At 42.4% G+C, this 26,767-nt stretch overlaps 1 protein-coding gene across 4 annotated transcripts; it reads right to left on the bottom strand.

The window, feature by feature from the left end:
• Nucleotides 1-26,471, bottom strand: deptor (DEP domain containing MTOR-interacting protein). Of its 4 annotated transcripts, none has more exons than XM_079274693.1 (10): nt 26,152-26,471; nt 25,803-25,895; nt 22,462-22,640; nt 22,217-22,340; nt 15,068-15,246; nt 12,571-12,753; nt 11,528-11,680; nt 9,316-9,383; nt 8,790-8,894; nt 1-3,676 (listed from the first exon to the last, which is right to left on the bottom strand). In XM_079274693.1, the coding sequence occupies exons 1-10, from the start codon at nt 26,163-26,165 to the stop codon at nt 3,554-3,556; spliced, it is 1,221 nt and encodes a 406-aa protein (XP_079130819.1). In that variant the 5' UTR covers nt 26,166-26,471; the 3' UTR covers nt 1-3,553. The 4 variants fall into 4 exon arrangements, with proteins under 4 accessions (XP_079130819.1, XP_079130821.1, XP_079130820.1 ...); XM_079274695.1 differs by having other exon boundaries at nt 11,528-11,665; XM_079274694.1 differs by having other exon boundaries at nt 25,803-25,892.
• Between the last annotated feature and the right edge of the window lie 296 nt (nt 26,472-26,767).

Genomic DNA, 26,767 nt, shown 5'->3' with positions numbered 1-26,767 from the left:
CTCTGGCGAATTTTGCAGAAATGTTGTGGTTGATGTGGACCGGCCGCAATTGAATAGCCCAAAGATGAAATTGAAATCGATGCCATCAGCCAGCTTCTCCGGGGGGAGAGGGGTGAGGCGACGGCGGATGCCTTCTTGGATGCTTTCATGGGTCCAGTTAGCCTCGTGTGTCTCTCGAAGGGGATGAATCTTGTATCGCTCCGTCGCTGACTATATAGTTTCCTTATGCTAATGAGACTGTGCTGTCGCTCGCACAGGATTGGCTGACGGCAGGGGGCGTGTCTTAACAGTACATGTGAACCAATTCATACGTCTAGTTTCATAAATCAATAAATAAACCCGTCTATCGGATTAATTTATATTTCCTTTATTAAATACTGTTCACAAACGAATTTGTAAATAAAATCACTTCCCACTTATAAAGTGATCCGCACATACTCTAGTGTACGCCAAATTCCTTTCCTTTATATCTCGAGAGATGCGTGACAGACATTTCTCGCGACGTCGCTTGGATAGCTCCTTCGTGTGGTTCTATAAAATGGTATAGAATTTGCAGGGTTGAGAAGTCCGGCAGTCCAGTATAATATCTCACTTTTTCATCATTATTTTCGAAAAATTCTGAATCAAACATGGATCGTTCATAAGGATATCATGACATGATGGCGCTCTATGTTACAGGTCTGTCAGAGCTTTGCCTTTATTTCTACTACACAATAAAATAATAAACAAAAAACATGCTTTTGTGATTTTTAGACGGCCAACAGCCTCATGGGACTAAACTAGCATTAAATCCATCATATGTCAAATAAGTACAAAGACTTCAGACAGTCCTAAAGATGAAACCATAAGCACAGTGTAGAATCAGTTTGTTTATTAAACACTTAATCAACTGTTTAATACATCAGAACATCAGAATTAGCTTCACGCTGCTTTGTCAAAAACAGACTGTGGTACTGTGTGAGCTTATATTGTCGTGAAACCCAACGTTAAATCTCTGGCAGCGGTGAAAATAAACACAATTGAAAATGTTAGCGCCCCCACTCTGGCGTCATGAGGTGAACACAAAGCAAAAATAATCCCTTTAATTAAGCGAGTGAACCAACCATCAGAGCTGAAGTAGAAAATTGACAATATCCACAGCACAATGTAGAAGGAAATACATTCTGTCGGAACATTGCTTTTGAAACCGCTGTTGTGCCTTTTGAAGGTGGTGTCCATAAAATACTGATTGTCTACAGAACTGCGGCACGATCAGCTGTTACATGAGCACTTCTGAGACACAAGGTCAGAGGTAAACAGATCTGGGAACAGAAGAGAAAATATGACCACCAACTGTGATTAGCAGCAACATGAGGTCTTAAGGCAAATGCTTTCAGGCGTTATTGTTGAACAGTCAGTGAACCCGTTTCAGCCAACTAATGACCACAGAACTCCCTCCAGACTTTTTAATACATGTGAAGGGACACGTGTCACACTTCTGCATACTTACATTTGCTAAACCTCAACTGTTCTCAGAACCAACCTTTCCAAACGGCCTCCAGACAAACAAGAAACATTTCCGTCTTCTTTTTCAGAATCACAACCTTTCAGCCATTTCCCCAAACTTCACCAATGTGTAGACATCAGCTGTTAATGAATAATGATATCTCTACAGTAGACTAATGAAAAGCCTCGAGAAGAATCACTCATGCAGAACAAGTGATTTTCCTCACGCTACCTGCTGATTGGCTGTGTGGAAAAATCGTATTCAAGAACTCTGTATACGTAGCCAAAAATGTCAAAAACTCCGTGTCCAGGATCCCTATTATATCTTCTCCAAACACTGAAACCTCAAAACAACTAAATATCCATGACCTTTACATGAACAATGTTAAATAGTATGTTGTATGGCATCACCCGAGTGAACAGTTTTGAGATCAGCAACTAACACATGTCACGAATGGTTATCAACTAGAAAACATCACCATGTTCCATAGTAATTTTACACGCTTCTTGTCTATACAGCTGAGGAAGTGTTCTCTTATCATCGTCCTGAAAATGGAGCGCTGCAGAAAGCATGTTAAAAACAACTTCACCTGTGAAATGATTTGTCAGATAACTCAGTCCTACAAGTCAAGAGACTGAAGCAGCGCTTTGGATTAGAAGCCAATGCCGACAGAAGCACAGTTTTACAGGAATCATGCATTTCACTGCGTACAACACCGAAGCACATCGAGGAACAGCAAATGAGACGCCCACCCAACAACTGACTTCGGCGACTTGCAGGCAGTTCACTGTGACATAGACTGTGTGTTAACTCTACTGTTTGGCAATAAAGATTTCCTGAATATATGTTCATGTTGAATAGAAAAAGGTTCCTGCATTTGTATTTAGTAATAACTTCTCTTCAGGACTAAATTTCGTGAAAATTCAATGAACCAGGCAGTGTTGTTTTGTCTAAAACAAACAATGTTAAGTTATGAGTTGTAACTATTTTGGGGTCCAAGAGTTGTAGCAGTTGGGTTCATCCCCATGCACAGGCTTGATCATTTTTTTGGCATTTCCACTGGAATGAAACACCTAGTTTTTAGTTTTTTGGCAATAAATGAAACACGTCTCAGAAATGTTTCTCAAATCTTTCCTTCAATTTTAAACATGTTGAGAGAAGATTTCCACTCTGAAGTGTCTTTACAAATAATGACATCTTATGTCAAAGTGGAAGTTTCTTCTTTGCGTGTGTCTAACTGAGGGGTAACTTATCCTTCAAATAAGTGTACGGTCTGCAAGATGTTCTCATTGCTGTAGTTTATCTGATAAACACCATTCTTCTAAAGCAGTACCTCCTCAGTTGGCTTGTGCGTTAAGTCTTTATCAACAGTTCTATATACATTGTGCCCGTTAATGTCACATACATTTCATCACACAAAATAATTCCAAGCAGCTATACATCTACCTGGGCATCAAATTATTTGTACTTTTTTTTTTTTTTTTCTTTTTCACACAACAAGGGTAGAAATCTGTATTTTTTTCTATTCGACACCGCCCAAGCAGGAAAAAACACCCTGAAACCAGACCTGTGATTTACGGACTGTAGCTGTAGTATAAACGCTCCCTCTCTGTGTCGGCCTGTCTCTCCCAGCAGGGGGCAGTGTTGAGCCATCAGGAGCTTAAGTCCATGGTTAGAAACTAACTGGGGGAGAGGTCACTGACTGTCGACATATAAAATCAGATTGTACTTGTTCATCTCCTGGTTTTAATGACAAAGCTCATCTCTCGTCCCTTCATTAGGACAGAGCCTTTGTGAGCTCATTGAAGCAGTTGGATCACCATCTTTGCGCGTTTTGTCTACAGGTTGAATAATTGACTTGACTCGTACACCTTCTTAAACACACCGTGTCTCTCAGTCATCCACCTTGTCCAAACATCATTGGAACAGAAAGAGTGCGAGTCGTGTTTCAAGTCGTCCACGTTACTCTGTCGCTGTGGTTCTGAGGTCAAGTCCTAAACCTTCTCGTCCCCGTGTTATTACTGCACTACTCTTCTATGAGGGATTCTGACACGGCTCTGCTCAAACTCATGCCTCCTCCATCACCTCCATGACTATTGTCCTGGGTCCGGTCAGGATCAGGCTGCTGACGGTCCGGTAGTCCTGAGAGAGGACGTTCCGCCCGTTCACCGACACCACGAAGTGACACACCTTTAGAAAAGGACAGAGAGAAAATCAAACAAACGAATCGAACAATATTGACCATCAGCCAGGAGTTGAAGAGAAAGCAACTAAAGAGAGAAAAAACAAGGGACATACAAGAAATACTGTCTTCGGGGAATAAAATACTTAACTGCTTTGATTTGGAGATATTGTTTGATGGTAACGTTACGTGGTTTTTAATATATTTTTAAATTACAGAATATCTTTTTCACGGGAGCCCTGGCCAAGACCACATCAATACAGTGTTTAGAATGAGATACACGCAACATTTAAAACACAAACTACATCACATTACACCGTTTAAAGACACATACATAAACGTTAAAAAAAATATATATAGATGTCATGCAGCGTTTGGAACATAATCAACATGTTGATCTATGGAGGAGAAGTGGATTATGCTGCAGGAGTGATTTGAGTTTCTATGCACATTTTAGTGCTTATTTTTTTACTTTGGTTCTGGGTCTTCATCTAACTGGACTACAACTATATTCAAGGCTTAATCCAGACCTTCAAGAGCCTCGGAAGTTCAAGGCTTACTGTGTGTATCAACAGATTTTTAATAATTTAGTTAGAAATCTGTTTTGTTTGCTAAACTACAGTACATATCAACTGACACAATGAGGACCTGCAATGAGCTGTAATAAGCTCTTGCCCAGACTTCAATGAGAGAATTTACACCACTCTCATGTCTGCACTATAAATATGTAGCTGGACCCAGCAGATGGTTAGCTTAGCTTAGCACAAAGACTGGAGACAGGGGGGAAAGCTAGCCCGGTTCTGTCCAATGGTAACACAATCCACCTACCAGCACCTCTCAAGCAAGTTTACACATTCTATCTTGTTTGTTTCATCTGTACAAAAAACAAAGTGTAAAAACGACAGTTTGTCATTTTACAGTGGCGTCTCCACTTGTGTCCACTTCCTGGTGGGGACAGATAAGACAGTGGTATCAATCTTCACATCTCAACATACTCGAAGCTCCAACAGATAGTGTTGCCTGAGATAACTTACACCAGGTACAACATGACAGCCAAGCTCAAATCTCTGCTGTGTGACACCTGCTGCACCCTCGTATCGTTATTGAACCGCTGAGCTGCCTTCTGACTGCTGCTCTTGCAACAAGATGCTGCCGTTTGGCTCTTTACAAGCTATTACAAGAGCACACGCAAGCACACGCAAGCACACCGCTCCCAAAAGTGTTCCAAAAGCTCCGTAAGATGCAAGTTCGAGGAATGTCCCAGAAAACTAAAGCACACAATTACTCTGAAATTTATATTGGCTATAAATCGACAAAGTGTAGCCGTAGACGGCTGAGTGACGATGGAAGAAAACCTCTTACAGATGTGCTTCACGGGGCCTTGACTCAGGAAACAATGACAGGGAGCAGCTATTTACTGCTCCTTGCATTATCTGATGTTACGTACAGGTTACTATTTCTGTATTTTCACAGCAATTGCGACTAGAGGTTTTCCCGGCCTCGATGAAAGTTTCAGGAAAGCAGAGATCAGAATAGGCAGATTGGTTAAAGGGAGCGAGCGATAGAGGCAAGAGGAAAGAAAGCCTAGACTGTTAATTCTGTGCTGCAGAGGAGTTATCAACTCCCGCAGTTATTAATATAAACTTCTGGAGAATCTTTAATATAAACCTCTGGAGAATCTTCCCTGTGCTAGTACATTTCTACTTAGCTTATGTGCCTTACTCACCAACATAGAACCATATGTGTGACATATGATTGTGTACCTAGCTGAATGGTAACAAGACCATATGGGGTATTTCTGGCTTTGCTTCCATAAGAGGAAGTAGGGTTAGGAAGCAACTGAACGGGGGTGCGTTTAACCAGAGTGTGAAGATTCCCAGAGACAATCAAGGGTAATAAAGACGCACGTCTTTGTGTGACGAGGCTCAGAAGAGGATGACTGGAGGTGTCAATGGGCAGTTTGAAACTGCTGATCAATTGTTATAATGTAAATACGTGATGTTCCCCACCCTGTGTGCGGAGGTGCTTATAAGCAATAGAGACACTGCACTCTTGGCCCATCCTCATGGAGACTACACTGTGCTCTTTATGACGATGAAGCCTTCGATAAATATTCCAAATATTTCAGTATTATAGGACTCACTCTGTCTTATTAAAGTTTTTTTCCACTACAGTATATACCAATACTTGCAAAGTCAAAGTAGTGTAATTTTCTCCACTTCTAATTATTTTTCTCCCTGTTCAACCTTTCCTTGAAAACTCTTTCCAACTCCAACACCCCCCCCCCCCCCCCATTTGGGCAATTAATCAGGCATCATGACCTCCCTCAAACTGAATGTCAAATGAAAGGCAACCTGGCCTGAATCTAAAATGAATTATGCCAACCAATTTGGAGTTTAAGTCAGGATTAATGTTTCTTTAGCTCACTAACCAACACTTCAGTTTTCTGGTTACCTGGCAGTCTCAGTGACTACAAGACTCCGGGGCCTCTCAGGATTTGCATGAATAGGCAAAGAAGAGGATTTCCCAAAATGCTGAACCTTTCCTTTAAGAGAGTCAGACTATTGGATGTTTTTTGCATGTCTCAACTGACAATTATGTGACTTCAGCACAATCAATATGCTCAAGGTTTAAATTATCTACACACACACATACAGTACATCTAACCTTATGATACAGAACATATTGTTCAGTGCACAAACACACATGCAGTACAGGATGCACACAAAGTGAGACAAACACACACCCTGCTCTACCTGCTGCTGCCTTATAGAAGTGCATTAGTAACATAAGTGCCCGGATCCATCATGGTCGGGACGATGCTGATGTGTGCGTCTGTGTGAGGTGGAAAAAGATACAGCGCCGAAGTGTTTGAAAGCACGTGAGCGATTAGAAATGAGAGGCGCTTTATGATGCTTTTCACTACCTCCCCACTGAGGTCGATAGGTGTAAGTTGCTCCTTTGGCCTCCTGCCTGGACCGCGGTGCCAACATCTCACAGCATGGCACTCCCTCTGCGGGATTGTGTTACTGCTTCATAATTACACATCAATAAAACTACTCCGGTGAAGTGGAAGAGGATAAACCTTCTTGAAACTACAGGCAGTGCGATGAACTCACACTGCTGCACACCAGGAATGTGATCTCGTATTTCTCAACATAGTGTTTTAGGGAGTTTTCTTTGCCCCGAGCACATAAAAGATAACGATACCTTTCAGACTAAAGATTAAAAAACACAAGAGTTGAAATACAAGAATATGGTGTAAAAATGTTACAAGACGTCCTCACAGTACGTCCACAATCAGCCCACAATCAGCCCACACTTGGTCAACAGAGCTAACCTCTCACTCACACACACTAATAACCAACTGTGGACCATAACACTTGTTCTCATGGTGATGAAATATGAGTTAACAGTAACAAAAGCAGAAGTGATATTATTGACTGTTTCCTCTTTCAGTGCTCATCCTTAAGATGCTCCTTCCTCATCCTCCACACTTCAGCTCACGCGTCTTCTCGCTGACATCACCCCGAGTTAACATCCTTCCCTTTATTTAGTCGGAGAAAAGTTAAAAGTTGCATTAAAAAGTTAAAAGAAACACTGAAACGTTGGACGCTTAGCAGATTTACTCCTGTATTAGCTTCTCTGCACTGGCTCAATGTAAACTCTCAAATTTAATTTAAAATCCTTCTCACCGACAAAGTCCTAGTTGGCCAGGCACCATCATATCTTAAAGAGCTCATTGTACCCTAGTACCCCACTACAGAGCTGCGCTCCCACAATGCGGGGTTACTTGTGGTTCCTAGAGTCTCATAAAGTAGGATGGAGCCAGAGCCTTCAGTTATCATGCTCCTCTTCTGTGGAACCAGCTTCCTGTTTCAGTCCGGGAGGCAGACATCCTCACCACATTAAAGAGTAGGCTTAAGACTTTCCTCTTTGATAATGCTGATAGTTAGTGCTGACTCAGGGTTGCCTTGGACCAGCCCCTAGATATGTTGCTATATATAGGCCTAGACTGCCAGGAGACTACCTCCTAGAATACACTGAGCTCCTCTCCTTCTGTATGAATTCATGTCCCATTAATGCACTTTACTAACTTTGCTTCTTTCCGGAGTCTTTGTGCTTTTTCGCCTCACAGGTTTCCATGGACCGTGGTCGTGGCCCTGCCGACACCCACTGCTACTATCATTATTAGTCACATGACTGTTACCATTACCGCTTTTAATATCATTCGTTTTTCTTGTAGCGATGCGAGGGTCCAGGGACAGAGGAAGTTGTATGTGTACAGACTGTAAAGCCTTCTGAGGCTGTACAAAATAAATGGAATTGAAAACTCTAAGCCCGAGGAAACACTTTAATGTTCACTTCATCATTTCAAGTGTCCACTGGACATTGTAATGATTTATCAATTATTCAAACGCAGACTTTTTAAAACACAACCAATAGTTTATGTGTTCGATAACCTCATGTTTACTCCCCTCTCTGCTCCTCTTTCTGGCTCCTCCTCCTCGCTCCTCTTTCTGGCTCCTCCTCCTCGCTCCTCCCTCCATGTTGTGGTTTAAGTCGCTTTGCATTCCCAGGATTCCTTGCTGCCACTCTGCTTACATACCTCCATGCCAGCGGCGGCAGCAGAGCCAACATCACCCCGTTTACCCTCTCCATGACTGTTTTCCTCCCTCAACACTTATCCTGCTCTTACAGCTCCTGTCCCGACCTTCATCCTCATTACAGGATGAGTCCTTGTACCCTTCTTTCTATTCCTCTGTCATTCCTGTGTAACACTTATCTCACCGTCTGCACTTAAATGTAAATATGTATTTTAGTACAAACTTAACAAACTACTTTAAATAACTAAGCGGCCAAGCACAGGAGATGCATCTCAAGTATCGAAGGAATTTCAATCTCTGACACAACAAGGGCTTCCTCATATTACATTGTGGTCCCACAGACACGTAAACCAAAACTTCCTCATCTAACCTTCACTCTCCATAATACATTCTATACGCGGTAACATCTACCCTCCTTTCGTTCTTCACACCGGTACCCAATACATGAAGAGATGGAGGAAGTCCTCTTTGTGCTCAGTGCTTTCAGGACTCCGTACATCGCTCCCGTCCTTACCTTCATGCCAGCAGCTGCTGCAGGTCCACCAGGGTCCACAGCCTGGATGTGACAGGGTTTGCTGCCTCGTACCACAAAGCCCCAGCCCACAGCATCACCTACAACCTGAGGAACAGCGAGAAGACACGGAATGACGAGATGAGTCGGCACACCGTTTGTATTTAAGTGTGGTTGTAGCTGGTAGGTGGACCTTTGTGGTTAGATTCTCTCCATCATAAACTGTTCCCAAAAGGTTAAAGAACAAAACATCGACACTGTGAAACCATGTCTGTAAATTGTTCTATATACACATTACATTTATGTCCCTAGTAGTATTCGACTTTCAGTATTATTCAAGTACGATACCCAAATTTATCTGAGACACGTGCCGGAGCTTCCTGCATCTCCACATGACCTGAAGGCCCGGCCTTTAGTGTGCAAGGGAGGGAATGTGTGAGTGGGAGGATGCGTGACTACATCCACGCTGAAGTAGTCTTTGTTAGAGCTCTGTCTGGTGTGTGTGTGTGTGTGTGTGTGTGTGTCCTACAGTGACTGTCTTCTTTACGAAAAGTCCTGGTGTCTGCAGCTCCTCTGGACTCACTTGTCTTTTCAGAACTGTTGAAAGAAACACAAAATATTACTTACTAGCGTGACAATCAGGCAGAGCCAAATACATGTGCACACATGCTCAAATAGGCATGGCCATGCAAACACACACACTGAAGAACAGACATAATATTGTTGTCTAACAAGTGTGTAGAAAGTGCTGTTGGTCACATGCTGACGGGGCCTGGAGGATCACTGCTTCCTGAAATATTATAGCTTCCTTCCCCTCATCCAACTTCCCCTAACTATTGCTCAATTCAACATAACTACCGGGTACACCGGATTTAACTGGACTTTTGCCTCTCAAAAAAATATTTCAATTAAATTTGATATGCATTTCATTAGTATGAATGATAATCCCCCACGCATAGTAATTACCACACAAACTGGTCACATTAAAGACAAATGTAAGCTGAGAATATGCATCTGAAACAAGTGGGATCATATAAACATTTAAATGACAATATGTCAATGTTTTTTAGCCATCGTCAATGTGTGCATGCGTAAACCTCTAGTTAACTGCTCAAGTTATATATTCTTGTCATTTAGTCCGTTTCTTCAGTGTTTATGTTCTGTTCATTAGCAATCCTTAAAGCGGGCCACTTTAAGTAATTACTGGTCATCTTTCTGAGGAGTAATGATTGACACATCCCTGAAGATCATGTTTACAAGTGGGATGAACAAATGAAGACAGACACTTTACTGTGCGTGCTACAGTATAAAACAGCAGGATTTAATATTTGGTCTTCTTTAGGAGTGAGCACAGATTAAGATTGTTTTATTTTTTTAAATTTAAAGTGCTAATATGATTTGAACTGTATTTAATTATTCCACACAAACCTGACAGCAAATCCCTCAGGTAGCCTGTGGCGTGTGCATACTGTTCAGTATGTGTGTATTTGATAAATCTCTTGCGGTCTGTGAAGTACTTCTAATCTAATCTGATGAAACTGAGGGAGCGAAGAGAGAGACTTTTTATCCTCTTCATCTGGACATTTCCATAATCTCTCTGTGGAAATCCTGATCTGATTAGATTGACAGGACAACCTCTTTAATGCCTCATCGCTTTTTATCCGTCTGCCTTCATAAATGAATAGCAGAGCTTTTGTACAACATACTGTGAATGGTTTATGTTTTTGGACTCTGTATCTTCCCACAGTGTGATGCGCACAATTATTAAGGTTTATTTGAGGCAGAAGGGGATTTTTTGTGTGTGTGTCTTCCTTTTCCTGTCCATTGTGCACGCGTGTGCGAGTGCTCATGTTGAGGTGGCTCTGGTGCTACAAAGAGACTGTCAAGGACTCTGCTTGGATTAGACATCAAAGGAAACCTCACCGTAGTAAAGACAGAGTGGAAAACACACACACAGCTCAAAGGCATAACTTCTTCATTGATCACACACACAACTTCTTCATTGATTATCACTTGCTACAAGCAGCAAATATTGACGTTCCTCTGAAGTCAACACAAGGTCATTTAGCCTCTTCTTCAAAGTTTCTATATTTCATTCGAAGTCCACTAAAAAAAAAAAAAGTGAAGTTTGCATGTATTGATTGGCAGGAGGGGGTTAAGTCATTTTGGGTAGAACTTGTTTTTGTACTTCCAATAAACAATATGAAATTTTTAGGTGAATCTTTTTTAATAAATCACATCAGGAATTAGTGTCTTCATAACACATTTGATCGATACGTTGACATTAGCAGGCTTCACTAGGAGCCATTAATCTATCTGTGTGAACACAGAACCTTTCACCCTCCATACCAATGTATTCACATTCATTAGGAGATGGATGCAGCTGATCTGCATGCATTGGGTGAAAACCAGGAACACGACTTGAGGTTGGCTTTGTCCATCGCTGATGTCATACACATAACAATACGTTTTCCATGACTTTTCCAGGCCTTTCTTTTTGACCATACATTCTCTGAAACATCTGTGTATACATGAAAAACAAGAGTAAGAGGTCAGAGTCTGACGTTACCCCACGCGGAGAGCCAAGTATTGTCAAAGGTTCCAGGCCTGGAGTTTGATATTATCAAAATGCATGGCTCTTCCAGGTTTTTCATGACTGTAACAAACCCTGATAATAAAGAACTAATTGAAAACCAAGTTTATAAAAGCTGAAACATGTGTGTGTGTGTGTGTGGTCTCACCAGACTTGGGGTTGCAAAGGACAGGTGGACTGCTGCCGAGCGTAGGACTGCTGCTGTAATAACCGCTGCTGCTACAGCTGCTGCTCATGCTGCTCCGCCGAACTCCGACCACCACCTTAATCTCTTTAGTGGGACTCACTGAGACAGAGAGAGCTGTGAGACCACCGACAGACAGGACAAAGCTATACAGCTGGATCTCTTTCTTTCTACCTGCAGGTCAGTCAACAGCATGAAGAGTAGCAACCCCAGCTGTGTTTAGATAAGAGCCTTTTACTTCATCAATATTTATATTCTCAAGACAAATCCCTCATCCAATCCTCAATTAATTAAAACTAGCACATGTTTGAAAAGAGTAGGTTAAACTATCTCTACCATAGTTTGCTAATTAAAGTGCATGTTCCCTAAAGGAACTAGCATCGAGTAAGTGATGAGACAAGGTTTTAATAGAGCATCTCCAGTAGTAGTTATTAAGATAAAGATGCTTCAAGCACCGCTCTGAACCCAGTCCATCTAGTACCAGAGATTGCTTAAGATAGAGAACTGGACTCAGTTTCTTTTAGATTTACAGCTGAGCAGCTAAATTGCAGCCCTTGTCCAATCATTTTACAGTCACGTAAATATCTTTGTGAAAATTGTGAGTCCCATTTAGGGAAAGTCAACCTGACAGTGTGATCGCACAACAGGACTCGAACACTTTTCACCGTGTTCTTCAGCCTGGCAACACAAATACTTCTACGGTGTTATATGACGGATACAACAAAGGACACCAGTGTGTGTGTGTGTGTGTGTGTGTGTGTCAACAGAAGATAACGTAATAGGCGTTAAACTGTCCCTGTGTTTTTTCCCCGAGAGGACTGAATCCAATAGCTGAGGGTAATATTGATATTTTACAGTGAGAATAAAGAAGAAAAACTGTTATGAAGACATTTATAGTTTTCTGTCAGGTTGTAATTGAAGAACAGGTAACCTCAGCTTCTATGTTCTGACCACTACTAATAGCTGGCATACTATTAGACACAAATGGTAACAGTCTCAGTTTGTACCTGAGAGGAAGCTGGTGTTGCCTCCATCAGAGTTCTGTTTGCGGAGACAGAAGGGACTGTCGTGACTCTCTGGGATGCTGCGGCTGCGCTCGTGAAGGAGTTCGATCAGCCGCCGTCGACGGCGGAAATTCATCCTGAACTGGTAGAGGAGGGGCCCGTCGACAAAGTGGTGCTCGTAGGTTACTGGTGACAAGGACAAATGGACATGGAGAGAATAAATGAGCTTTCTCTAAGAGGAAGAGAGAGGGAGAAATAAGACTATGTAGAAAGCATGAAAGGCTTTTGACACTTTCAGGATGGATATTCACTGATGTCTGATCTGAAAAACTAAATCTCGTCTGCGGTTCTCTAAGCAACAGAAATGTCTTCTTAAGAATGAAGAAGGCAGAGTGATGTAAAGCATGAGGAAATGGACTAATTACCACCACTCAGACATGAACAGGGTTTCTCTGTAAAATGGTAGTCAGACTAACTAAAGGGAATGTGTCATATTTCTTTCCAATGATCAGCTTGACTTAAAAAAAACCCTCACAGATTCTGCTGAAACTCTGAACTCAACTGAGCAGCGCTAAACAAACTGACCACTGAGCAGACATCACCTGTGCTGAACAAACATAAAGTGACCTTAGAGAGCGTGGACCGCCGCCTCCACAGCTGAGCTGATAAGACCAGCTGGACCGAGCAGATCACGTGCAACTGTCGATCCACCATCACCAGCTTTTATTTTACTGTTAGTTCCGTTTTAAGAATAGAAAAGTAATTAAAGCTAATTAAAAACAAATCATATTTACCTTTTTTTAAATGTATTTTCTCCATTTAAGGTTGTTATGAACCTCCCTTTTAGATTTTTATCTATTTTGATATCGATAGAAGTCTGTGTTTTCAAAATTATGATGAAAAAGTACTACAATAAATCACAGGAAATGCACAAGCAGGTCAATGAACCACTCGCCTACATTCATCAGATACCTGCGTAGACTGTAGGTGAACAGCCTTTGCTCGACAAGTAAAACCTTAAACTGTATTCAAACCGGTTTATTTTCATTTGCACTCTACAGCGGCAGTTGCTCTTACCCAACCTCCTTCATGAGGATTTAGAGTTTCAAAGAACAAACACGGCCCTGACTCTCTTGCTGAAGCCTCAATGAAACGACTGAAAGAATCATTTACTTTCCATGGTTTAAATAGATCATGTAGCACTCGTAAGCACGAATGACGATTCAAACCCATTAGAAATATTTCATGTAGTTTGATTTAATTCATATATTTTCTTAATTATTCATTATGTACACATTTTCGAAAATGGAATATGTACATAGCAATAGAAGGTACACATTTGAACATTTTTCATATTCACATGCCCTTCGTCCATCCCTCCAACATCAGTGACCGTCAGTTATTGTCTGTCAAATGCTAATCCAGTGTGTTTATACAGTGAAGCCCTTTAGTGATCGTTTATCAGCCTCCAGCACAACATAAACACACTAATTTCCTTGTGTGGTTGTGAAGCTATTGTCAACTTAACAAAATCCTTTTATTGTATGGGACCCCACACACACACACACACCCACCACCCCCCCCCCCCCCCCTTTAGGGGAGAGTTTTTACTCTCCTCACCACAATAAAGGACTGAACTAATGTAACACTGAAATGCTACTTTCTCTTTGCTGGTTTTCTAATTCTTCTCTTGGTTTAAACTGATTTAGGATGAAATTCTGTCAATATAAGCTGTACGTCATAACACCATGCCCAGTATGATTACAGGATCCATCCAGAGAGCCTGACTGTGAATGAATGAATGTGCGAGTATGACCTCTGCCCAGCACAGCAGAGCGTTTAGGAAAGCAGATTAGATCGTCTATATCTCTACTTCTCAAACATGTTTATGTGTTTCTAATGGGAACATTATCACTACAGATAGATCACTGTAAATAACTATCTACTGTAAGTACAGGGCGTATGAGGATATAAAACAGTGCAAAGTCTGCATATCATCCACTAGTGGAGCAGTTATTTCCACAGGGAGGACGACACTACGAGGCCAGCAAGACGCTGGCCTAAAATGTGATTAATATTGACATTGTAAAAGATCCTTCATATAAAAAAAAATGTAAAATTAGCTCAACCTCGATTATCTTACAGTATATTAAAATGAGTATTTTTACATAGTGGTATTACAATTTTCACTTATGGCCAGAGGATCTCTTCCACCACTGCTAAGACTATCGAGCTGAACAAATCACATACAACTTAAGAGACGAGTGAAATACAATCCCAGCCAGTGTGACATAATGAGACGCGACTACACGAAGTACCATTCACAGATCAGTAATCTGTCAATACGGCACTCAGACTGTGTGACACTCAGTTGAAGGAAGTAATATAATGTTGAAATACTTTAAATTAAACACTGTACACACTAATTGAATGACACAGGTGTTGCTTGGAACTGCGAGCCGTTCAAATAGTTCCCAGTACATAAAAGAAGTTTCCCCACCATGCTGGATGATGCCATGTTCGAGAAGCCTCCGTCCCAGCTGCCCTGCCTCCTCCCTGGTTGCCATCTCGCCCTCCTGTAGCAGCCAGTCGATGAACTCTGTGGCCACCAGCGCCCGCTCGAATGTCCCGTTCGCCTCCTCTCTGGTTTGTAACAAAGTGTTTTCTGTGTTCATCAGCCTGTGGAGAGAAGAAAGCAAAGTTGAATTGGTTATGAAGTCAAAGCATGTGACGGAGGAGATCGTTTCATTCAAAAGGCGATCTAATCCGATCCATACACGAAGCTAAAAATGTGTGACCCACTACACTAAAAGAGGGTGAGGTCAGAAGTTTAGCTTCATGGGAACTGTGAACCAATTTGGTTTTTGAATCAAAGTAGCACCTAAAGTAATAGAGATGCATTGATACAGATATTGGTCCGATACTGACTCAAACAGCTGGATCGGGTATCAGTGACAATGAGACAATCTGGTATCGAATACCATTATTTTAATAAATAAAAAAAATGTAGTACATTTATAAATATGCATCAATTTATTACATTACATTTTACAAAGTTGCGACGCAATGTTTAAGTCAAGCCTGGTGTTAAAAGAATGATCCCAGTCACTCTCACACAGTGAGACAATCAGCTTATCAATTAAACACTGGTATGGGATCAGTACTTGGTTTCCAAAGCCCAGGGACAGAAAAAGTCGGGTCAGTGCATTCCTATCAAGTAAAGTACTCTTGACTGCATCAGGAAAATAAATGTGAATATGTTGCAACATTCATTTTGCAGCTCTGGTGGATGTCTCCATAGCTACAGCTGGCTGGGCTCATGTACTTCAGCAGTGCAGCACATACTCATCTAATGGGACGAAATGCGAGTTCTCAGAAATGTTGCAACATTTCTAATCATTGGACATAATTTGACCCTAAAGCACTATTTAATTACCCAAGAGAAGCGTTCAGTGTTCCGCAAAGCTAGGGGTCACAGGGACTAAAATAGCGAAGTGGGAATTTTCAGCAGGGAAAATCGTCCAAACCAGCAGCTCTACCCCTTTTCTCCACTCTGTAACCTGCACAGTCAAACGCACAAACACTGCAACTGTCTCTGGATCAGCACTTCAGCCACATAGGTGAATCTTAAAACTAAATTCATGCAATTAGTAGAGCCTCATACAAAACTACAGATCAGATAAGTACGATGACAAGGTAATAACGTCAAGAAAAACCTTGGAGATCTTTTTCACTGGCAGTCAGGCGAGTTTTAACAAAACTCACATGAACATCTGTTTTACAGCAGTTGACAAGATTTCACAAAGTTTCTACAAAAAAAAAAAACCCACAACATATCACAATTGAGGCAGTCGTTTTGTTTATGTGTGTAATTCTTAATAGGATTACATGGAGCGGTTATGAAAGTATGAAGTTCTCTTCCGGATGACACCAGATGACACTCAAACAATTAAAGTCAGCCAAGTACACACATGCACGGAGAATAGCAGCTGACTCTCTCCTGATAAACACACAGTCACACCCATCACTCACACCCAAACACTGTCATCTCAACATTCACACAGCATAAATCAGCCAGGCAGTGGTTACAAGAAACAATAAGCTTTCTGTGCCACACTTGTACATGTCAAAACATGTGCTTGCAACTAAGTTTACCGCCAAAGAGACAGAGACACTAAACTTGCCACATCTTTGTTGGCTGTGTTTTGCTGGCACAAATTGCATTCCCACAGTCTGTTGAATTGGCTGTCAATCAACTACTAAACAGTCGACTCAACAATAAGAGAAAGACACCGAATATTTGCACCACCGGCCTGTGGAGTGCTGCAGGAATGAGTCCTAAAACCTGTCGGCTACATGAGACAGCATCTTTGCACTTCTAATCCCCTCGTCTCATAGTCAATGGTTTTTTAATGGGTTTCTGGTTAGAGGCCTGAGATGAGATCTATGAGAAGTTTTGTTCGTCAGTAAATACACCTCTCGTGACTATTGAAGCTTTCACGAGTCTTAAAAAGTGGCAGATTGAGACTAGAAAACGTCATCACAGCCTTTCAAACAAGCTCATGTGCACGTGGTGTAGTTCATTTACAGCCTAACATTAGCTTCTTACTATTGGGTATCTTGCAGAACAAAATGTGCAAGTATCCTACGAAAAGGCCTACAAAAATACGTCATCCCTGCAGCTCTCTATAGCCAAAGGCTTACGGCTCCGGGATAGGAAACATTGACAACCACTGACTTACTTAGACCAGCCCAAACTGGAGACAAGAGCCAGTGGTGCCCGCCTATCTGTCCGGTTGTTGCAAGTTAGCTTTAGAGGTGCTGATAAGCAGATTCTGTTACCGTTGGACAGCGCCAAGTTAGCCGTTTCCAGCATTTCCAGTCTTTATGCTAAGCTACGCTAACCAGCTGCTGGCTCGAGCTACATATTTACTGTAGACATCAGACATCTTCTCATCCAACTCTTGGCAAGAAAGCAAATAAGCGTATTTCTGTCTGGCATTGACAAGCCATCAGCACGTCTATTGTTTATGAGAGACAATTTAACATCTTATGGGATTAGTTGCAAAATCTCTCGAGCCCAGTAAAAACAGCTTCCCCTTTAATGACGCTAAATGAGGATATGTGAAATTAAACGAAATGAAATCAGGTGCAGCTTGTGAAAAAGCCTCCTTTCTGCTGGTAGATGACCATCGTCCCAGTGAGGTTCATTCAACTATGACTTGTGATCAGAGCTGTAGGCCCCCATTTAAAGGGATGAATTAGGTGACACTGTATTCATCAAAGTTCAACCTCGGGTTAAGTTAAAAATAGAACTGCAGGAAAGAAAAATGACTGCTTTAGTCCTTTACTCATGTAAAGTCAACACACTACAGAATACATTTGTTTAGATGTGAAACTTTGATGGATTTGGAGCTTTGGTGGGCCCACATGAGACGACATCATAATACAAACGTTGAAATAGCTGGACATGTTCCATGAGGTGTGGCTGTGTACATAATGCCATTTCATCTATTCAAACATGTTAAGTCAATAGATCATGTAATGTTAGCTTTCAGGGATTGACTCAAAGTGAGCACAGTGCTTTGAATGATAGCACCCCGAGTACTACGTAGAATATTAGGAAAGACGTGCGACTGTACATAGAACATGCAAATGTTTCATGATAACTTAAAGTGGGACGAGGCGAGCTGCCGTGACCTGGATATGCACCAGCGTAGTTGTTCAGTCGGCATACCTAACTCAGCTGGAGTAATGCCCACTGAGACGCGTTTGTAGGACCACCGGCCTTCTGCCTGCTCTCAGATTTGGTCATTAAAGAGGGTCCCTGGTGACTCTCTAGGGCCATGAAACAACTTTTAAAAGCAGAAATACCACTTCCAGGGTCATTTAAGGGACATGTGAGCGCAAAATAGAGTAAGCAAGTCACAGGCAGGCCAACGTTCTAAAAATAACAATGAATAATAAAAACAGACAGAGAATCATCTGACCTGGAGGATGATTTGGAGGAAGAAGAATGTGTTTTTTACTTTTCCAGTCCTTACCTTTAATTATTTAATGCCTTTAATTATTTAATGCTGGACCAGTCATTTCTAAATAGTTTATTTCTGAAGAGAGCGAAAGTGGAAGTAATCACGGTGTCAAGGCCTCCTTTTAACTCCATTTTGTTGCATTTGCTTAAAAAGAGAGGCCGACAGCTCAGTATTATTCAGCATTATTACTTTAGAAAGCAACGTTCGTGCTTCTATTGTCACTTTCTATCGCCAAGTTAGATTTTTAAAAATTTGCTCATTGGTTTGGTCTCAGTAGTTATTGCAGTATTTTGGGAAAATACAAAAAAACAAAGCTATACCTCATTCAGAACCCATATTTAGAAAACATGGGCTGCATTTGTTGCCGTTTCCTACATGGCCAACTGCTCAGAATTTTTATGCAAGCACATTGTCACACTTCATAACCCCGTTTTAGCTGCACTGTGGCAACTTGACAGCACAACTTGTGCTGCAAACGACACCAGTTCTGAACGGTCAATGACACATCACTTTCTAATGTCAAAGCGGTTTTATTGCCACAGCTCTTAATCTCGGTTGCAGTTTCCAAAGGCTCCTAACAGCGACCTCATGGAACAACAAATAAAAGATAACGTTGCTTAATGTACTTCTCGGGACTCTCGGTAGAGATTAGCATTACTTCAAACTAATCTAGCCTAGCTAAGTTAAAACATGAAATGTTCAAATACCTTTATGGTAAAACTTCCTTGGCTAATAACTTCGATTTATTGTAATAGCCTAAGACATTCTACCAGTTATCAGTAAGTCATGTGGAAACATTAGGATCTACTCTCAAGCAGACAGCAGCTGATGTAATAAGCCAGCCATTATCAGTCGTAACTTAGCCGAACAGTGACACAGACGTCTTCTTATTGGTTGAACGCACGATGAACGAGTGGTATGTTTGGAAGTTAGCGGTTGTGTTGCTCCCTCTTCATTAAGCAGCATGCATGCATGCATGCATGTACCTGACATGAAGTAAAAGCATGTGCAGGATGTCTGTAATGCCGGAAATGGCCACATGTAAGGTGGTGTAGTGTATGCAATTTGCAGTTAATGTGCCAAATGGGTCCAAAGACAAAATGCCACAACATTTGTTCCAATTGGGCTAAAAGTCATGAAATCTGGTACAGAGTTCAGGTACAGGTACTTCAGGCATGTATATAACAGTACAACTTTACCAAGTTTTAGATTAAGAGAAAAATAAGACATTGGGCACATCCTTTTTTTCCCCTAAAATATAATAGAGTATATTGAAAAAACAGTCGTCCCAAAGACTAAATATAGTACGAGAACAAAAACTGACCAATTGTTCAGTTGCGGGAACAAATGGGACTGTGGTGCCTGGGCAATGAGAGACAGTCTACACTGAGTTGTTTCGTAGCCTTGAAAAAGACGCACGGAGCCGATAAGCAGCATTGTCCGACTCTTTCCCAGTGAGGATCCTCTGCTGCGGGTGTGAATGTGTGTGCACAAGAAGCGGGCCATCGATGCTCAGTGAATCTACGCCACGTAAATGAAGGTTAGATTCAAGTGTTTTGGTTCATTTATTCAAACGGAAATTTGTTTCATTTAATAGTTCAATATGAGCATGACTAAACCTTTTATATTGTTGCCATTCAACCACAATCTAGAGTACACATTCACAAGTAAACAGCCAACTGGTGAACAATGTTTTAAGAAGACCTGTTAAACATTGTGCTCTCCGAGTAAGCCAGTCGCCCAGGAAATGCTGTCAAGACCAGTTTGAAATGTCTTCCTGCAGTTGTTGTGTTTATTGGCGTGTGTATGCTGATTTGACAGCACCAGAGATCAAAGTGTGTTTGCAGAGGGCTGTTTATTTTTCCAATGGAAAAACTAGATGTGAATATGGCTGTAGGCAAGGGAGAGATTGTTATTTGCTTTGCAGGTATTTAGTCACAACAAATATACTGAACGAATAAACACCCGATGATGGCGTTAGTAGAAAGGTCAGGGGATCGCTAAAGTTACCACGTTCATCCCCAGAGAGACATGAATGTGTGGATTTCATGCAAATCAATCTTATAATTGTTGAGATATTTCAGTCTGGACCAAAGTGCAGGAGCGACCTATATTAACATCCCCCGAGCCACTCCGCTAGCACGGCTAAGAAAAGCTTATCGGTTTATGAATTCAAATTTCAGTTTAAGACGATCAATCTAAGAGGTCGTTCATTTTAGAAATACTGAGATGAAGTTGAATGTTTGCAATCCTCTCACCAAAGAACCAAATCATATATTTGACCTCTGGGAGATGGTTGGTTTGTTACCTTTGCAATAAATGTAATCATGAAGCAACTCTAGTTTGCAAGCAAGCAACCACCACAGCGGAGGTGGGTGTGTGTGTGTGTGTCCTCGGCTGCACCATGGTGATTACATAAACACATAGCTTTGAGAGCTGCGACGGCAGATGTCTACCCTTAGACTATTTCTTCCTCTTATGCAACTGCTCTGTGTGTATGAGAGAGAGCGTGTGCACATGAATGTGCATGTGGTCAAAAAAACATGAAAAATAGGTCTCTGTTTATAAGAGTGTTGCTGTGTATGTGTTATGAGAGGCATATAAATATTGTTTACTCATGGGACAAAGAGGGGGCAGGATGCATGGGCCAGGGAAGGAGAGTCAAGCTGCGTGTGTGCATGTGTAGTACAAAAAAAAAAAAGACATCGAGAGGGTGTGTTAATGCAAAGAGAGTGTTTGCGTGAATCCTAAACGGTAGAGATGCCACTGAGAGGAGTGGAGACACACAGAGGAAGACTTTGGGGTTACTATAGAAACAATTAGTCTCATCAATATTGGAACACTAGCATCATGGGTAGAAAGCTGACAAACAAACAGTATCATTAGTGGTGTCCTCTGGCCTCTAAATCCAGCCCATCTCTGGACAAATGCTACGAGTTAAGACGTTTCCAACGTCTTGATTTTCCAATCCCTGCAGCCTCCCACTGCAGTAAACCAGTCAATACGATGTCCTCTAAATCCAATTCACCAGCAAAACTAATTTTCCAAACATTAATGGTGGCAGCATTTCTGACGCATTCAATCATGCCGTTGAGAACACTAACAAAGAAACGAAGAGGAAGACCGGAAAAACATGCATGGCATGTGCTATTGCTGCCAAAAGGCCACAGCACCAGATTGTGAAGTGATAGTTCATCACGTCAACATCATCAACTTTACCAGTACCATCTTTGAGGCGGTACGCCATATATCTTAAAACACCGATACAAAAATCAGTATTTCTATCAGTGCATCCCAGTAAAATTGCTTTGTCAAAAAGTTACAAATTCCACCTGAAAAATGGTCCCAGCCAAGAAATATTCAGACACGTAACTCCACCCGTTTCCAGTCTTTATGCTACGCTAAGCTACCGTAAACAGCTGCTGGCTATAATGCCAGACGTATCATACAGATATAATAAGAGCGGCGATCTTCTAATCCAACACAGCAAGAAAAAAAGAAAAGAGATGCCTGGGGACTTTCTGTTTCCATTACACAGATCTATGAAAGGCCATGTTCCCTCTATCCCTCTCATAGCTCTTCTACGGCTGAGTGGTTGTGTTTGAGTGTGTTCATACTTCTCATAGATCCTCTGCCCCCTCATGAAGACTTTGGCTTCACTGTCCAACGGGAATGTGCCGTCGTCTTTCCGGAAGCGGTAAAACAGCTTCAGGTCTTTGAACTCCCGGTGCTCGTCACACACTGAAAACACACGCATGCACAGTGGGATTAGTTTTGAGGTTAGATACTGTACAAAACTACAACCACACACTTTGTGCACACGTACACAAACACACACGTACGTACAGCAGCTCAGCTTTACCGTGGTGAATGATGCTCTTGTCTAAGAGTTTCTGTATGATCTTGATCGCCGTGTCTCGGTCCGAGGCCTCCTTGTGTTCGATGAGCCAATCAATGAGCTCCTTGGCCACAAAGCAGTTTGGGTAAGTACGCAGGTGGTGCCGCCGATCCTTGATCACTTTCGCCTCATGGAGCCGCAGCCTGGAGGGCAGCAAACACCACCAAAGGGAGGGGAAAATAAATCATCACGAGTTCTATGACATGCTAAACTTTTGATTTAGACTTTTTTCATTTCAAATCAATGACTTGAAGTCAATAATAGCAACAACTCCAATGAGAGTAATGACAAACGTTTCACCGTCTGAGGGGGAACAGTCCCTGTTTTAGTTATGTGAACTGCATATCATATTTAAGAAAAAAAACATCTTCTAGAAAACATTTAAAACATGCACCCAAAGATAAATATTTGCTGCATTACCGATATCTAAATATTGCTGTTACAATCACAACCGATACCCGACGACGCGTGATGTTGGTTTGTTGTTGATGAAATGACATCATTGTTGGGCTGCTGCGGTATCATGAACCTGACAATGAGTCATCTCTCTTAAAATGTGTTTAATTCATTAGTTTAATTTATTCAGAGACGACATCACACCAACTCCATTCAACTAAAGGTCAATTTCATATTTCTCTCAAGTTGGGCTGAAAATTAAATGTGGATTGGGAGAGATTTATATAGTGACTACATTGCATGAGGACATGACAATCCTCTTAAGCCTATATAGACGGCCTAGATGCTGGTTTCACATCAGCAAGGTGACCCCTTCCAGACCCTGATCATTGTGAAACAGCCCTCCACAGCCTTAGCCGAGCCTCCTGCAGCTATAGCTCGTTCCCCTCCATGCTGAGTCTGTGTGCAGCTGGCTAACATCAGTCCGGATTAGCGGTGACAGCCCTGGTCCAAGGCTGCCCAGTAAGACTTCACTTCCAACCAGGTCTGGCATCATCCTCTCCTCCTCCTCTGTTCAGCTTCAGTGGGTTTCATTCTAATCTACCAATAAATTGTCTCAAATAGAGCTGGAAACAAAATCATCCATCTTGCCGTTTCCTCACAGGACGATCGGGTCTACGAGTAATTGTTGCGGTAGGTGTTGTTGTTGCTGCCTTGGTTACCACTCTGTAGCAGCATCACACGACGACAGGAAGCAGCGTTTCTGAATGGGCCTCTGGTTCCCAGTAGGACCGTAACGATGCTGAATCCCAGGCTGCAAACATTGACAAAGCCTCCCCTCTCCATCGCAGTCTGACATTGTGCAACAAACAAGTCTATTCACAGCTATGAACTAGTCACAAGCCTTACTACAGCAGCTGCATGCGTCTGTGTGTCACGGTATCAGTATCTGTCTGTTTTGTCTGAAACGGATCCACTTTACGGTGCGAGCAGTCGACGTGATGGGACACAAATGGGTGATAAGATATTCCAAAAACAGCCAACAAACTGTTATCAGTACCGGGAACTCGTGTCTCACGAGCTTGTGATAAAATGATCAAACAAGGGCGTGGATACGGTACACTCCTTGCTTTTCTACCAGCAAGTGTTTCAAATCAGGTCAAACTGTATTCTTTGACTTTCTCAGTCCATCGTGTCATCACTTGGTCTGAAATATCAATTCAGACCAAAGGACAAGGCTAAAGCCGGGGGGGGGGGGGGGGGGGTCAAGGTAAAACACTGAGGGAGAGCATCAATCATTTAACTGTCCTGTGTGTTTGTACTGCAGTGTAACCAGACTACAGGCAAAGCCAATGTGAGCCTAGTTTCAGCTTAGTTTAGCATGTTTAACGTTTTCTAATTAGCAATGAACGCAACGTACAGGACAATCATTGTTGTGCAGGTATTTCAGCAGAAACCAAAGCATTGGACAAATATGGGACGTGAGTTTTTGTACCAAGTTTCATGGCAATCCATCCAATGGTTAACGTATTTCACTCTAAACCAGAAATGTCAACCTCATCTTTGCGCTACAGGAAATGACAGCGGATCACCAAATCAATAGAGTATATCCTCTTTGGACCATGAATGCGTGTACAAAATGTCACGGTAATCCATCCAGTAGTTGTTTTAGATAGATATTACAGTCTGGACCAATGACATTGCCATCCCAAGAGCCATGCTTGCTGGCTTGGCTAAAAAAGCTCTCAGCTCTGAGAATGTACAACATGCAGAAAGACAGAGACTTGAATGTCTCAACCTCGAGCCCTTTCCCCCAGAACAGCAGCGTCTCTGAGGCAGGGGACTCTGAGACAGAGAACCCAGCGTTCACGGACACTTGCCACTCTGCCAGCTGGCAGTCTCAGTATACAGCTGTGCCAGAGACACTGCGCGCACACACACACACACACACACACACACACACACACACACAATGATAAACAGGAAAACACACACTGGTGCTAAGCAAAATAACACCAAAGAGTATATTCAGACACAGACTATTAATCTCTTGAGGTGATGACTGGTGTTGCTATACAGAACAATGTTACAGCGTGTACCACTTCAGAAACAGCTAAAGCTCTAACTCAGTGTATCCCACCCAGCTGGAAAGCACAATTCAGCCGTGGTGTGCTTTCCTCATAGTTCAGAGGGAGGGAGGGGGGGGGCTGAAATTCCTGGCATTTGTGCCATGCTTTACCTACTGAGCCTCTATTCATTGCTAAGAGCGTGAGCCAGCGAACACCACCAGGGTTTTGGGGCCTTTCTTTGCGTACGAAAGGTCAAAAGGTGCCGCGTGCCAACAACACTGCATGGGACAGCAGTGCAATTCCCTGACAGGATGAATGGGCAGGGCATGACAATGATTAGTAGGTTTGATCATTGCCTGTGCAGCTCAAAGGGCGCTGAATTACCGGCGCAACAAAAAAAAAATTAAAATGACTCATGTGTTCAGTCCTTAAAAGCAAAACAGCCTCCTGCAGAATGTAGACACTGCCTCATGGCTGATATGTGCATGTGATGTAGGTGAGGTGCAGCAGTGTGCACGGGGAGGGTTGTGCATGTGTGGATGCCTTTGTTTGGCCGTGCATGCTGCAGTGGAGCTGAACGCAGCCTGTAGGGCCGGCTAGCAGTGAGGGAGAGCTACATGCATGATTATTAAACTGCAGTCACACATGCTTACAACACCCACTTTTCTCAGTCATCAGGTCACAAAAACGTGCAAGAGAGAGCATGAAAACGAACTAAACAATGATTATGTACTTACAGGATTTACTAATTGTTAGGTATTCAGCATGCTGCTTTAATTGTGTGACCTACATGCAGAGCCGGGGTCAGCGGGATTTCTGACCCGGGACCGACCGACCTACCTCAGCTGTTCTCCGGTGACGAGCACCTCGGCCAGCCGCTCCAGCTCTGCAGCCTTCTTCTGCATGGTGTTCCCGATGCAGTCCATCGCTCTGCTAACATAAGAGGCACAATCCCAGGGTGGGTTTTTAGTTATGCCCTACAAACACAAAGATTTCTCTCACCTTTCTCTCACCCAGATCTGTAAATGAGTTTAAAAAACAAAAAGTGTGCAGCAAAGTGTGCACCCGCATCTTTCCAGCTGACAAACACACAGAAAGGGGAACAAAAAAACAAAAAGGCATGCGAAGCCATCCACGCGGTGGTGATTTCAAAAAATAGACTGACACTGACACCTAGGTTTTCGCTTACCCTTCAAGCAACATTGAGACGGAAAAAAAAGTCTTTCGATAATTCCTTTGATGAATGAGGAGGGAAATTATTCCATCCCAGCAAAAAATGCAACAATGCAGTCAGTCACAGCCCAGCCCATCAGTTTGTCGGCATCTCCACTAGTCCACTTTTAATTCCTCGAAAACCTCCAACGTCCCCAAATATCTGCACGCGCACATTAATGCATGCGTGCATGCCGCGTTCCCTTCACGAATGCCTCAAACGCTACTTATCTGGTGTTGTTTTTCGACGCAACGCTCGTGAAAAACCGCCGAGTGCTTTCTCTCAGCGTTTGGGTCGGTTTGTTTGTCAGTGACACGCCGCACGGGATGCGTGCACGTTTATCGCCACGGAGCAGCCAGCACCCACCCACAAAGCCCCCGCATTGGGAGGTATCTGATGTCGTCACTGGGGGCGGGGTTACAGAGGCACGCGAGTGCGCTCGATTCAAACACCGCCTGGTCCTGGTACGATTTGATGTCGTTTTAGTTTGCACACCTTTGTACTTTACATGCGTTTATTCTGTAAATCACGGACCATGCTGTGTAATATGTGACCAGTTTAGAATCAGAATTTATTTTTTCTCCTTCCTCTT

Source organism: Melanostigma gelatinosum, assembly GCF_949748355.1.
Source record: "Melanostigma gelatinosum genome assembly, chromosome: 9".
Classification (NCBI taxonomy): Eukaryota; Metazoa; Chordata; class Actinopteri; order Perciformes; family Zoarcidae; genus Melanostigma; species Melanostigma gelatinosum.
This window is presented reverse-complemented; position numbering and strand designations above follow the sequence as displayed.

What these genes read in the sequence shown, in the direction of transcription:
- deptor (XM_079274693.1), bottom strand. An exon ending in CAACACCAGCTTCCTCTCAG is followed by an intron (nt 11,681 to 12,570) that starts GTACAAACTGAG and finishes GTGGTCTCACAG; the next exon opens with CTCTCTCTGTCTCAGTGAGT. An exon ending in TCGTAAAGAAGACAGTCACT is followed by an intron (nt 8,895 to 9,315) that starts GTAGGACACACA and finishes GCTGTTCCTCAG; the next exon opens with GTTGTAGGTGATGCTGTGGG.